The sequence below is a fragment of the Chiroxiphia lanceolata genome, chromosome 2 (genome assembly GCF_009829145.1).
Source record: "Chiroxiphia lanceolata isolate bChiLan1 chromosome 2, bChiLan1.pri, whole genome shotgun sequence".
NCBI lineage: Eukaryota > Metazoa > Chordata > Aves > Passeriformes > Pipridae > Chiroxiphia > Chiroxiphia lanceolata.
In genome coordinates, this window is record NC_045638.1 from 99,586,984 (window position 1) to 99,600,046 (window position 13,063).

The window sequence follows — 13,063 nt, forward strand, 5'->3', positions numbered from 1 at the left end:
CACTACTTGCTCCAGGATAAAAAGAGAGCTTTAAATAAGACAAGCAAATTACCTTCAGACTATTCCAGTTTTGAGTTATTCAGAGAAGCTCGCATGTGCCACTAACAAAGATAAGATATATTAAACTACCCGTAAACTTCTGCTATACAAAAAGTGATTTTCAGATTTCCAAGTGAAAATTTGAGAAGAGGAAACTCAGAGGATATTTATGTACCTGTTGCTATTAATTTTAAAATTAATATGTTTATTAATATTTATTAAAATTAATATGCTTATATGTTTCATAAAATAATAATGACAATAGTAATTTTATTTTTTCAAAATCTTCTTTCTATGCCATAGGGAGAAATTGGAGTATGGGAGAGCAAATTTATAAAGAAACCAGGAAATTCAAACTCAGACAGTTCTCTTGAATAAAAAGGGGTAATGTTCAAAAGCATTCACTGAGGTATGAGTGCTGATTACTTCAGACTTCCTTGTTACAGCTGATATGAGGGCTGCTAGATGTGAAATATTGTATAGTAGTGCTGTTACAGCAGTGATGATTTAAGAATACAAGCTAGATAAAGCTTGTAGGAAAAGAGCATATTGTTACATCTGGTGCTTCAGGGTGTGTGTGTGGGAGGAAAGCAGTGGATGAGATTTAGGTTTGAAAGCCATAAATCCTCCTGTTTCCTAATAAAGACTGGAAAAATGGTAGATCATATTTTAGTTTCTGGTAGTGGGTGGTAGTAGTACTTGGCATTCAGCTGTCCTCACTTCTCACGTAAATAGACCAGTTATACTGGGAGAAGAGTTTTCTGTCCCTCTTTGATCTCTCTACTCTGAAAGCCAACTAGACTTCCAGTTATGGTGGTGGATTTTGTGTGTGTGTGTGAGATGTAAACACCTGTTTATTTTCCAGAAAGTAATAAGTCACCAGATGGTAAAGGCTTTTATCCACACTGCTCTAGCTGGATTTGTACCAGTAAGTTGGAGGTGAAAGGTACCATATGGTACTGTTAATCCCCAAAGCATTCATTATTCCTAAAATAATTTTCAACACCTTTTAGTGTTGACATCTCTCTTTCATTAGTGTCTGTGCTTATTTATGTGGGCAATGTTCAGATGAAGTGTAAGTTAAAGTATGTGGAGTTTTATGTGTGTTCCTCAGATTCAGTGCCAACTAGAAAATTAATTGTCCTTGGATAGTGAGTTGGGGGCTTCCGTGAAACGAGTTGGTGACATCATTGCAGTCTCCTGTGGATGTGGACTGTCACTGCCAGCCTCAGCAGAGAGGCAAACTGCAAATGAGTGCGATAACTTGGGAAGCGATGTGTGTTCTGGTGGATAATATCTAATTATTACTACCAAAAAAAATGTTATACTGTGAGGAATGGCCAGTGCTTACTGTCACTACTATAAGAATCTACCAGACTGGGATGAGACTGTTCTGAGGTTCTGGGAGAAGGGTTTATTTAAGATACAGGGAAGACATTAAAGGTTGGACCTTGGTGACTGACGGGGTAGATGGTGATTTTGGAGGGAGATGCTATGGAAAAGATGAGAGTTGAAGGAGTTTATCTAGACCAGGATGTTTTAAGACTGGCCGATGATCAACTCTGAAGCTGTAGGACACACTTAGGGATTCAATGGCTGGATGTTCTTCAGGCTATTAAATGTCCAGAGGGGGATGTTCAGCCAGATTTGTGCAGAAAGCACCCTGATTACAACACACTGCTTCTAGAATGGGACTGAAGATTTAACATTTGATCACAATGAAGAAATATGTTTAATGTGGTTGTATCACCACTGAAACAGTTTCTGCCTCAGTCCAGATATTGCAATGGTAGGTGCAAAACACTAGTGCTTGAATTAAGGTCATTTAGCTGAACAGCTGTGTTCTTCTGAGGAATGTTTTCTATTACACTGTCAGCTCTGTCAGCATTTTAGTAAATATCATTTATGTATAAAGAAATTAAAGCATTTAATCTTCAGAAACACCTTGCAGCAGATTTTTCTGTAGTGTGTCGATATCTGAGTTGACAGGTTGCTTTTTAATAGTAATAGGCTTAGGATTTCCAACATGATTTAAAGAAATAATTTCAAAGTAAGAAAAATGTGAGGGCTTATGCTGATGGTTTGAATAGGACTGCATTTTTTTAGTCTTCCTTTAAGAAGCAAAGGCTATACATGTAGTTAATGTCTTCTGCAGAGGAGTCAGTTGTGGAACCAGTTTCTATAGTAAGCTATGAGGAGAACTGCCCTCAGAACCTTAAACCAGAGAACACTTTTGTTTTTGTGGTTCTGTCTGCCCAGAAGACACTGGACAATGTCTGTTTGGCAGCTGCAATTCATGTTACCATCCTTGGCATTGAGCAGTACCCAGCACCCTTCAACCCTGCCTCTGTTTGGAGAACCAGCACAGTGCTGTGAGTATGCCAACAAAACTAGAGAAACACTTCTTGGCCAAACTGATCATGAGGGAGCGAGCTTGGCCTTCCTACTCATGGGAAGGTGTGGATAGGGGTCTTGCCGAGACCTGTAGACCATTGTTCTGAATCAAAGCTAAGCTGGAAGTCTTCCATTTTAGTCTGATATTGACTGTTTGAGGTTCTCATATTACGTGGCAACTTTGTTGCCATGTTATACTGGCAGTATATATATATACAGTATAACCCTAGTTATACTGGGAGAAGAGTTTGACTCTGAGCTGACAGTTGCTTGGCAGGCTATGGTTACTTTGGACTTTCTTGCTGATGCTCTGGGGAATCATGTATCTCCATCCATATGGTATTTTGAAGGCAGCTGCAAATGAGATTTAGTCAGTTGTAATCAACCAAAAATGTAACTAGAGTAGGCTGATACATCTCTTTTTGCTCCTTGAGATGTAGAATGAGACTCCAGATATGACTTTTAGTACCATAAGCAGTGCAGAAAGCGTAGTATCTCCACCCCACATCAGCAGGTATAAAGGTGCAGACTGTCAGCTGTGCCATGGAATTGGAGTGAATATGAGAAGGGCTTTATACATCTGGCATCAGAACAAGCAAAAAACCACTACACCTGCTTTGGAAAAAACTCTTGCAGTATTTTATTACAGCAAGATTGAAAATGAAGACATAGCTGGATTGATAGGAGGACATTCTCTTCTCAGCCTCTGAATAAAGGAAGTGTAGTCAGAGTGGTATCTGGAATTTGCTACAGATAAATATGCTGCCACAGTGGCATGCAGGATTGGAGTTTGGAGGAAGGCATCTGCGTATGCAGTCACTATGGGTAAGGGATAATAAAAATAGAAAATTTCATTTGGGAAATTAAGGAAGAATGGCCTATGTTTTGAAAAAGACTGAAACAGAGTTTGATTTTTCTTTATATGTTCATGGAAAAAAATGTGGAAAGGTAGAGAGATTTCAAATTGTGAGCTTTGGCACTAGTAAGAAACTCGAGTGTTCTTTAGCCCTTCCTCCCCCATTTTGAAGGTATTCTTTGCTTTGGCTCTAGTTCATTTCAGAGTTCATTTCAGAGGTTAGGTTTTTTTAACTCTGATTTTACCATGCTCTGTGTATGGAAAAACAGAGCAGATGTTTCACGCACATACCAAACAGACAAAGTTGAAATTACTATTTCCTTGAGCGTCTCATGTCCTGCAGGGAAAATGTCCCTCCATGCTTCCTCCAAAGCTCAAGGAATTCTGCTGCTTTCACTCCTGTTGTGAAAATACATCAGTCCTTATTTCTGCCCTTAGTGAGAGCCTTTAAAAACAGATGGATGGGACAGTTTGCTTTCTGTTTTTACAGCTTCCTATAGACTTGTATCTGACCTGTTGGCGCTGACCCAGGCTGTACCCAAGCTTTGTCTTTTGTCTGCTTTTCTCCCCTTCTTTTTCTCATTTTTCCTACCCTCAAAAGCATTCTGAAGTGGAATCCAATTCACACAGGTGTAGAATAGTTAGTATTGCTGTTGCTAGTGGGCTGGTTTCTTCTTTAATTTGAACCAAGTTCTAATTAAGCCACTCCAAGCTGAAGCTCTTTGATAATAACTAGAGGCAAGAAAGCTCAAAGTGGCAGGGTTCTGAAGTAAGCACAGTGTAGATCAGCATAAATCCTGAAATGTACAAGTAAACCCAGATGTGTGAGACACCTGATGATAGAAAATCCTATCAAAGAGTAAGTAATTGTATTTTGCTGTACCAGTTCTGTTCTTCAGAATTAATTGCATGTGGGATTTTGCATGGTCTTTCATTTAAAACTGGATAAATACTTTTGATTTTCAAATTTGGCCCCTGAATGTGTCCTCTGTTTGCTGACTGATCTTTGCTAGTTTTGAGGTTTCCCATTTTCCAGAGCAGAATGGGAGACTGCACACAACCATTTTGACCTTGTATGTCAAGAGGCTTAGTTAACTAGAGCTGGTTTTAAAAATGTTCATGAGAGGTTCACACAAGGGTTGAAAAATTCACATCTTTGAGTTTTTATATTACAGGGTTGAATAACTCTCCTATTTTATTGGGTTTTCTTGTGGGCTTTTTTTCCCCATGATCTGCCAGCTCAAGTCTTTCATGTTATAAAATCATCTGCTTTTTGCACACTAGTAATTAAACAATGGGAAATTTTGTTAAATGTTTATGGAAAATACTGGTCATCACAGCTAATCAGGTTTTTATATCATGACATGGGACGCTGCAGCGTTCCATCTGGAGAAATGGTTGATGGTTTACAAGTTTGTTCACAGGTAGCTTGAATACTTGATACTGGACAGTTCTCTAATAGGTGCTGAGCAGTGAAATGCAGAACCTCAGCAATACTTGGTCATGCCCATCCCTTACTAATATTTCAGAAGTAAAATTTTCCATTTAACCTCCACTGATAGATACATATGGTGTACTTAATCCTTGCTCCTTGCTTATCTCTAGATGTGGCAGCAGCAGGTTGCAGAGGGCCTGACTGGGGGCAAAATGGTCAGAGTTCTGCCCTACTCTTCTCAAAGCAATATTAAGGTTGCTTAGCCAGGGGCAGCTTACTGACTTGAGTGTATATCAAATGATAGTGATTATGGGATCTTTTTAACCTTTAAAATAATAACCTGTTCTGTTTTGTTTTTCCTAGCATCACTTTATTCCTTCTTTCCAGGCTAAATTGTCCCTTTTTGGAGACTGTTTTGGGCTGCCTGCAAGCCAGTGGTTCTCTGCAAGTAGACTGGTTCTCTACTTCAAATGCCTTACCGGAAACTTCCGTCTCCTTTTTCTTGGCAGGTAAGGACAAAGTTCTTGTATGCTTTGCTCCTTGAAAAATGTCAGTGGTGTCATATGGTGTGCTGAGAGATGGCCCCAAAAACACTTCCCATCAGCCTTACTCATAAGTCACATACCCACCGAATCTGCTTTCTGTTAGTTTGGTGTATTCAGTGTTGCATCAGACATGTCCCATCAGGAGCTTTATGCATAATGCAAAAGATTTGAGTCTCCTGAAAGGTCAGTCTCTACAGGTATGAGGCTCCCAGTCACATTTCCTGCAAGCCTTGGGACAATATTTTAGTGTGGGATTATTTGGCTTGATGCTTTTTTTTAAGCAGATATGGACATGCTGACATTATAAATGCTACTGTGGTGGCAAGAAGGGCAAAGTGAGAACTCCATATGTTAGAGCTCTGTAGCACCACACTGCCTTCCTATCATGGCTGTGGCTTTGCATTCATGCCTAAGGGAAGGATGTAGAAAGAAAACCCTAAAAATAAGTGTGGTAAAGTTGTGTTGATTTTCCTTTTTTTTTTTTTTTTTGGTGCAGCAGTCTCTGGTTTACTGGAAAACTGCATAAAGCATTTTTGTGGATCAAAAAGTTCTGATCTTCCCATCTCAAATTAGGGACGGGAACAACAGCCACTCCCTTACTGAGCAGATGATGGGAACTGTGAACAGTGAACTGAGCCAGCAGTTACCTGTAGGTCATGCTGGGAGACTCAAGCCCCGTGCTGCTGCTGGCACTGTTTTGCATTCCCCTCCCTTTCTGGGATGAGAGATCATATAATCTCTTCAGGTGGAGCTGAGTGAATTTCCTTGTAGCTGTCTTCCATGAGCAGATGGAAATCTTTCCCTCTTGGAATTGCTTGTAGGCTCACCTCTGACAATCTACCTCTTCACTTGCCCTCTTTTATCCAGACACATGCCCGTGTTACTGCATAAAGTTTTGATGTATGGCTGTATCCATTATTGTTCCCATTTTCATTTCTGTTCAAGCTACGTCAGCCTTTCCAGAAAGGCATAGTTTCCCCATCTGGTAATCAGCTGTGGAGATGCAATCGCAACTCCAGTTAGGACTAAGTCTAATTTGTGTTTAATATGAGATTTTTGAACAACACTTAAACCTCCAATGATTCAAGACGGTATTTTTTTGTTGTTTTGGTTGTATAAATGGGAACTGGCAGTGGGCTGGTGTCCCCTTACAAAAGGTCAAGCTTTAAGTGTAGTTTACTCCAACTTACACATTTACTACAGAAACACAGTCCTTAGATGTGCTGACAGTAAAACTGATTTTTAAAAAATGTAATAAATTGGCATCTGTCCCACAGAATTCCAGTACTGAGGGTATTTCTCATCCTGAAACAAATGAAAGTTGAAATCTGGTTTTGTGTTTAATTGGAAACACAGGAAATCTGAAAGTGCGGGTTTGGAGGTGGTGTTCAGCTGACTCCTTCAGAACAGCTGCAGCACCTCAGGCAAAACATCATTTTAGTCCTGCAGCCTGCTGCCATCCTCCAAGAAGACCTGCCCACCATGAATGTGTTTCCCACCACACAGTGCAGTGGGTGACCCAGCAAGAAGGGTGAGAAGCAGCATGGGCAAGAGTCTGAGTGGACAGGAACTCAACTAAAATTTCTGGGGGTTATTAATAGTTTAGAGGAGGAGAGCCAACTAGTGTTGCACATGGCAATGCCAAAACCTTCCTCTTTGGATTGACAAATGAAAAGAATTCCTAGCCCAGAAACAGCTTTGGAATTTTTTTTTTTCAGTTGAGAAACAAAAGCAAACGGATCAATGTTACATAGAACATAACACATCTGTTCCCAAACTGGATCAAGTAGTGGAAAGATAGAAATACTGCTGGTGTTATAGTACACTTCAAGTAAACAAAGGGCCACAAAAGTCCTGTGTGCTTTCTACTAATTTTTAAACAGTAACAATGCCCTGGCACATTTCCTGTGCTATACAAAGTCAGTCTGTGTCTGTCCTCCAATGCTTACAGATAAACAGACAAATTGGTATTGGTCAATATTTTCGCTTTGTGTTTTAATAGAATGAGGTGACTGACCCTGCACTGGAGCTCTGGCACCTTAGTATGCCTGCCGTCCACAGACTCCATGTGGGAGAGTGCTCAGTGTCCTTCCATACTCCTTCTGCAGCCATTCGCAACACAGACTGATTCCAGCAGGTCTGATGAGGAACATGAGTGAAAGTCTTGATTGTTGAAGACTTTTTCCATTTTAACATTTAAGCTGTAAGTTCTTAAAACTCCTACAAGTTTATTTATGCTTTCTTGTTTTGGAGGAGATGAGAAATTCATAGTTTCAGCTACCTCTGCGGACCTGAAGAAATCTGTTTTCTGGAACCAAATTGTTACCCAGCAGTACAGGAAGCCTGGAGCTTAACAGAATACATACTCAGTTACTCAATGTCTTTTAGCTTTTTGGTGGCCAAGGCTCTGCGCTTTGCTAAAAAGCTACCAAATAAAAGACAAGCACACAGTTCCTGAAATGCTGTTAGTCTTGAAGCTAAGAAGACTTGTTTTCTGTTTGAATTTCCAGCTGTGGTAGAATTCTGGTACCTTGAGGCACCAGGGAAGGCCTTGAGAGACCCCAGAAATAGTATAGGCAGAACTTGCAATAAGTAGCTTTTGCAGTAGATGTGCTCCAACATGAGTTGCTATTTGTTCGAGATCCCCTGTTAAAGGGGCAGCTGGTAGACTTCTGCAGGGCCTCATTTTATTGTGTTTCAAGCCTTGAGGAGGGCCACAGATGCTGATAGACCTGTCAGTGTTTAGTAAACAATAACGGCTTTTTATGCTCTTATATTAAGCAAAGTCATTTGAACCTGCATTTTTAACTTTTAGCAATCAAAAAACTGCATGTTAACCAATAACAGACTGGTAGATTTGGACATTGAACTGTTTTGGGTTGGGCTTTTTTAATTTTTTTTGTTAGGATATTTAGAGTACTTTATCTCTGCCTTAGATTGGGAAAATGTCAAAGAAAGTCAGTCATTCACTAAGTTCTTGGCATGTTGCAAGATTCATCACCAAACAGTTCAGATGAAGAGGTATGAAACAGAGGGAGTCAGTTTTGGTTTTAAGATTTTGAGATCACCTTAGTAATGACATGGTTTGGCTCTTTGATAAGGGACAGAACATCTTCAAAATGGGCAAAGAGTTTCACTAAAAGCAAGGTACTTAGGTATGTGCTTTCCAGAATCTCACAGGCGTTAATGAACTACATTTGGCACTTTTGTTAGCAAAGGAGTTTAACAGCTTAGCCAACCCTGTTGAAAAAAAAACCCAAACAAAAACCAGACTTTCTGGTCCTACATGCTTAAATGGTCGTGGCTAAGATGCCTTATCCATGTCCAACTCATAGTCTCTCCATGAATTTTATAGAAAAAATATTTTGGAAATAGTTTTTTATTGTTGTGAAAAGATACTGTCATGTCCATATGTATACACACACACAAAGGAAATATCACTGTATATACACTGAAATACCTCATACTCAGTGTAACCAAGCCTCTTCTCAGCTTGTGCATAGAAAATACCTTTAAAACATGCCTGATCCCAGCTGCCATCCACTGCTGCACTTAGCAGGAGCAGCACTGAAGCTCCCAGGACTGACAGCTGAACTGCACAGAAACGAGTCACAAGCTGATGCCTACCCTTAGCCCAGTAGTTCTCTGCTATGATCACAGGCCCTGGTGTTACAGGATGGCTCAGCCATTCTGCTGCAGGGCCAGGAGGAGTGGGCTGTGCCTCAGAAACTCTGGACCAGCTGCTCTGACAGCCCTTGGGCCACCCAGTAAAATGGGGCCTCTGTCTCATAACACCTGGTCACAAAAGTGTTGAGCAGCACCATATTACTTACTGCTGTCTGGCATTATTTTGGCTTACAGTGGTTTCTATAAGTATTTCTTAGACAAATGTGTGGCTCTGATACCCATCCCCTGCCACTCAAGGCAAGAAGGTACTACACCAGTGATCCAGTGAGGTTCTCTGGGACACGTAGAAGAATTGCATTGAAGTATTCAGTTATTTAGCTAAGCTGCCTACAGACAATGATTAAGTAATTCTCACTATTAATAAAAGTACTAAAGATACTAAAAGGTATCAGGTAGCTGTTGGCACATGTGGGCCAAGAACTAGAGACATTGTAGATATAAATAACTTGGCCATTTTTGCTTGCATAAGCTAATGTGATCATAATCGTGCCCTAACCCTGACAGCTGTGTTAATGCCTTAAACGAGAGTCACTGAGTGACTGAACAGAGCCCCAACACACCTTAACATGTAGTAAGAACTCTCTTCATAACTTGAAGGTAAAACTCTGTTTCTGTAAATCTCAAGTTATTTTAAAATGCTTCAGGCCGACTTCTTCTGTTTAAGGAATTCTATGCCGATTTCCACTAAACTAAGAATAATCTCACTTTTCCCCTTCCCCACAGAAAAGTGCTGCAACCTACTAAATATGGATGCACTTAAGTACTACAGCCTGATTTGAAAGGGAGCTCATGGAAGGCTATTGCCCAGTTCAATAAAGAAAATACAAGCATTAGTTGGCTCAATTCAACACTAAGTAAAAACTAAATATAATATATATAAAAGGATGGGCATGAATGCCACTGTAGCATTTCACCATTAAAACTTGCCATCTTTCTATTTCAACAATTACACCCATGATGAAAATAAGCTGATAGGGAAACACACAACAAATAAATAATGCATATCGACTTACAAAATATGAAACCAATTATCCACATACCAAAAAAGTCAATGTTAGTCACTTAAGCCTCACAGAACATTTGTGTGATAGAAGCCCTTCAGTGCCTCAGTTGGTGTGTCTGCCAGAAACAGCTGGAGAACCAACCATCCTGGCTTTAAAGACACTGTACTGCACTGCAGCAGAACTGCTCTGCCTTGCCAAGGCTCCCCTGGGGTCACAGGCAGTGGGGATGCTGATTGCTGGGGAGAGCCCTCAGGAGGCCTGCAGGCTCAGTGCTGTCGTCTGTTTTGCTGATGCCAGGTGGCAAAACACACATCGGGCATCTGTACAGAAGGAAGGTTTTTCCAGTGAAGTTATGTTTGTGTGGATAACGGGAATATTTTAAAATAATGCTAACATAATTCTAGCACAATAGTTCTCCCCTACAACTCCTTCCCTTCTTTCCACTAGTGTTTTGTACCCATGAAATCACTACTGGAGCCTCCAGTGAGGGGATAAATGCCAGACAGGGATTTTCAATGAGCATTTTATTTTGGTTGTGCATGTATCTTCTCTTGCCCGAGGAGATTTTTTTGCCTTTGTGTACAAAACTTTCACTGTCCATTTTGGAGTTAAAGAAAAATGAACTTTCATAACCTCTGCCACTTCTGATCGCCTCTCAAAAATGTCACTTTACACGGAAAAGCCAGAAGTAATTGAGATAAACAGACATCTGTACATTTTAGTCATTCATTTAGAAAACATCTGTATCCATCCATGCAATGTTAAGACTATAAGTAACTTTGCAGTTACATCTGAGCCCGTTGCTGTGGCAACAAGGTAGTCTTTATCTCCCACGTGTATTCTATCAATTTCTTTTTTTCTTAAAGCAGCTTCCTGAAATGAAAAACAGAGAAGGAATGATTAAGCTCATCTCTTTCAAACATTGGATTCAAGGCTTGTATAAGACAGCCCTTACTGCTTTCCAGCTGTGGAAAATTCAGACGCTGATGCTTTTCGAGATGAAAAAATGAACTACTGACATGGAAAAATGTGAACTGCCATTATTTTCAATTAAAAAAAATACAGCTGAAGATCTGAGAACATAAGTTGTTTGCTACTGTAGCTATTTTTAACAGAATCCCAAGGAATTTTACTACAGTATCTTTCAAACTAACTCAGCAAGCTATGATTTGCTGCTTGCTACAGTGGGAGTTCATGAGAGTATATATGCTAATAATTAATTCCTTGATGACCTTCTTCTTGCTTAGCTTTCATCAATGCACACAGCTCAGACTGGTTAATTGTTTGGAATTGTAAACCTTCTATGATGGTAGGAGTCCACCATACCAGACAGGATCGTACTAGTGATCTGTCAGGTTTTGGCTTAGTTGCCAAGATAAACTAACATGCTTTCAAAATTTCTATTTTAAGTAGAACACTAGGCAATGGGAAACACATTAGTAGAGTTAAGAAGGTTCTATCTATGCTTTCAAGGACCTAAACTGATGTTAGAGCTCTGACACCCATTAACTTTGGGATTCCTCTTCACTGTTTTTAACATACTTTCTGGGGCTGTCTACTTTTAACAGTGACTATTAAGTATTTTAAAAGGGTCGAACCTCTTAAAAAATAATGTTGAAATCTTAGCCTTTAGTGTCCCAGAGTTTCTAGACCCTTAAAAAGTACTGTAATGTAGTAAAGGCCACAGGAGAAAACATCAAAGGAGTTAGATATGCAGACAAGACATTTCACTCACATTTGATGCTGCCTAACAAACTCTGCAAACTGACGATCTTTAGCGTAGAGCTCTATAATTCGAATTCTGTCCTGAATCTCCTAGAATACAAGACACAGAATTGTAAGTACATAATAGAAACTAGAATACTACTGAAATAGCTGTTTTTTGGTTTTTGGAAAATAAAACTCCTTTGCATTGCTGCTGCAAGGAGTAGAGCTTGAAACTGTGCACTCCAACACTTTGTGGGGTTTTCTTGTTTGTTTGTTGTTGGGTTTGTTTTGGGTTTTTTTGTTTGTTTGGTTGGTTTTTTTGGGTTTTTTTGGGTTTTTTTTTGGTTTGTTTGTTTGTTTGTTTTTTGTTTTTGTTTTTTTTTTTTTAAGTGAAGCACTTCATCTGAATTCAGTAATACTTTACTTTTCAATCAAAACCAGTGTTTGGACAGAATGTGTTATTTCAACAGGCTTTAACAAACCATTTATCTCTCACAGATATTTTGCCTACCAGTCCAGTTACATGGTGGATTCACCCCTCTCACAATTTCTTAAGGATATGTGGTTAGTTCCAGGATGTAAATAAATCCCTTCTTTTTAGCTTTCTAGAGTAAACCTTGGATACTGTGTATTCAGGAAGAAAGGAGAAGGATGTGATCTAACTTGCAGGTTATAGAAAAACCTAAACTTTAAAAAACATCAAAAAGTACCCGAAACAAAAAACCCTGTGAAAAGACCTGGATGTACAAGTTTTTCACTGTGTAACTCCTCTTACATAAGATAGTTAGCATTAAAAGGTAAAGGTTGTGTTGAGCAACACATTAAACCTTCCCAACTCCCGTGAAGTCACTTAAAGAGTCAGCTCCTTTTTTATGTGAAATTCATTACAGGTCAGAACAAACCCATTACTTTCTCTGCACCTAAAAGCAAGCAGGGAAAAAAACCCTTTCTGTCTTCTCTTAAGTAGTTGCAGCAGTCATAGCTGCATTTTGTTTATCCAGAGCATAGACACTGGGGAAAGACTGGGCCCACCTCGGAGGTCAGAAGTGTGGAATAAGCTTACTGCTTACATGATCTTTCCCATGACACTATGAAAATAAGATCATTTACCTCCTTAGTAAGCTCACTGTTTTCATAAATGTGCCTGATCTCTTCACTGCTGTAGTCTGTGGATGTCTCTGCACTGGTGGAACTGTAGGACGTTAGCTGAGGATATCTCCGGTAATAATGGCTGTAGCCAGTCGTATCACTTTCATACATGGGGTTGTATTTAACTGCATTCTCAATGGACGAGAGGCTGTCACCCTGCCTGGGGGAGCAATAAACAAACTGTGAGCTTCTCTGCAGCCTGGAAGGGCAGCAGATAGACTCAGGAAGCCTGGCATTTGGAGGTGCC

At 39.8% G+C, this 13,063-nt stretch overlaps 1 protein-coding gene across 8 annotated transcripts in view; it reads right to left on the reverse strand.

Moving 5' to 3' along the window:
• Positions 1–8,662: 8,662 nt before the first annotated feature.
• Positions 8,663–13,063, reverse strand: part of IMPG2 (interphotoreceptor matrix proteoglycan 2) — a 61,219-nt gene continuing 56,818 nt past the window's right edge. For all 8 annotated transcript variants that reach the window (XM_032677940.1, XM_032677939.1, XM_032677938.1 and 5 more), the window contains 3 exons: positions 12,778–12,976; positions 11,696–11,775; positions 8,663–10,833 (listed from right to left, as the gene is read on the reverse strand). In XM_032677940.1, the coding sequence (XP_032533831.1) occupies positions 10,821–10,833; positions 11,696–11,775; positions 12,778–12,976 (292 nt within the window). In that variant the 3' untranslated portion in view covers positions 8,663–10,820. The remainder of the gene's footprint in view (positions 10,834–11,695; positions 11,776–12,777; positions 12,977–13,063) is intronic.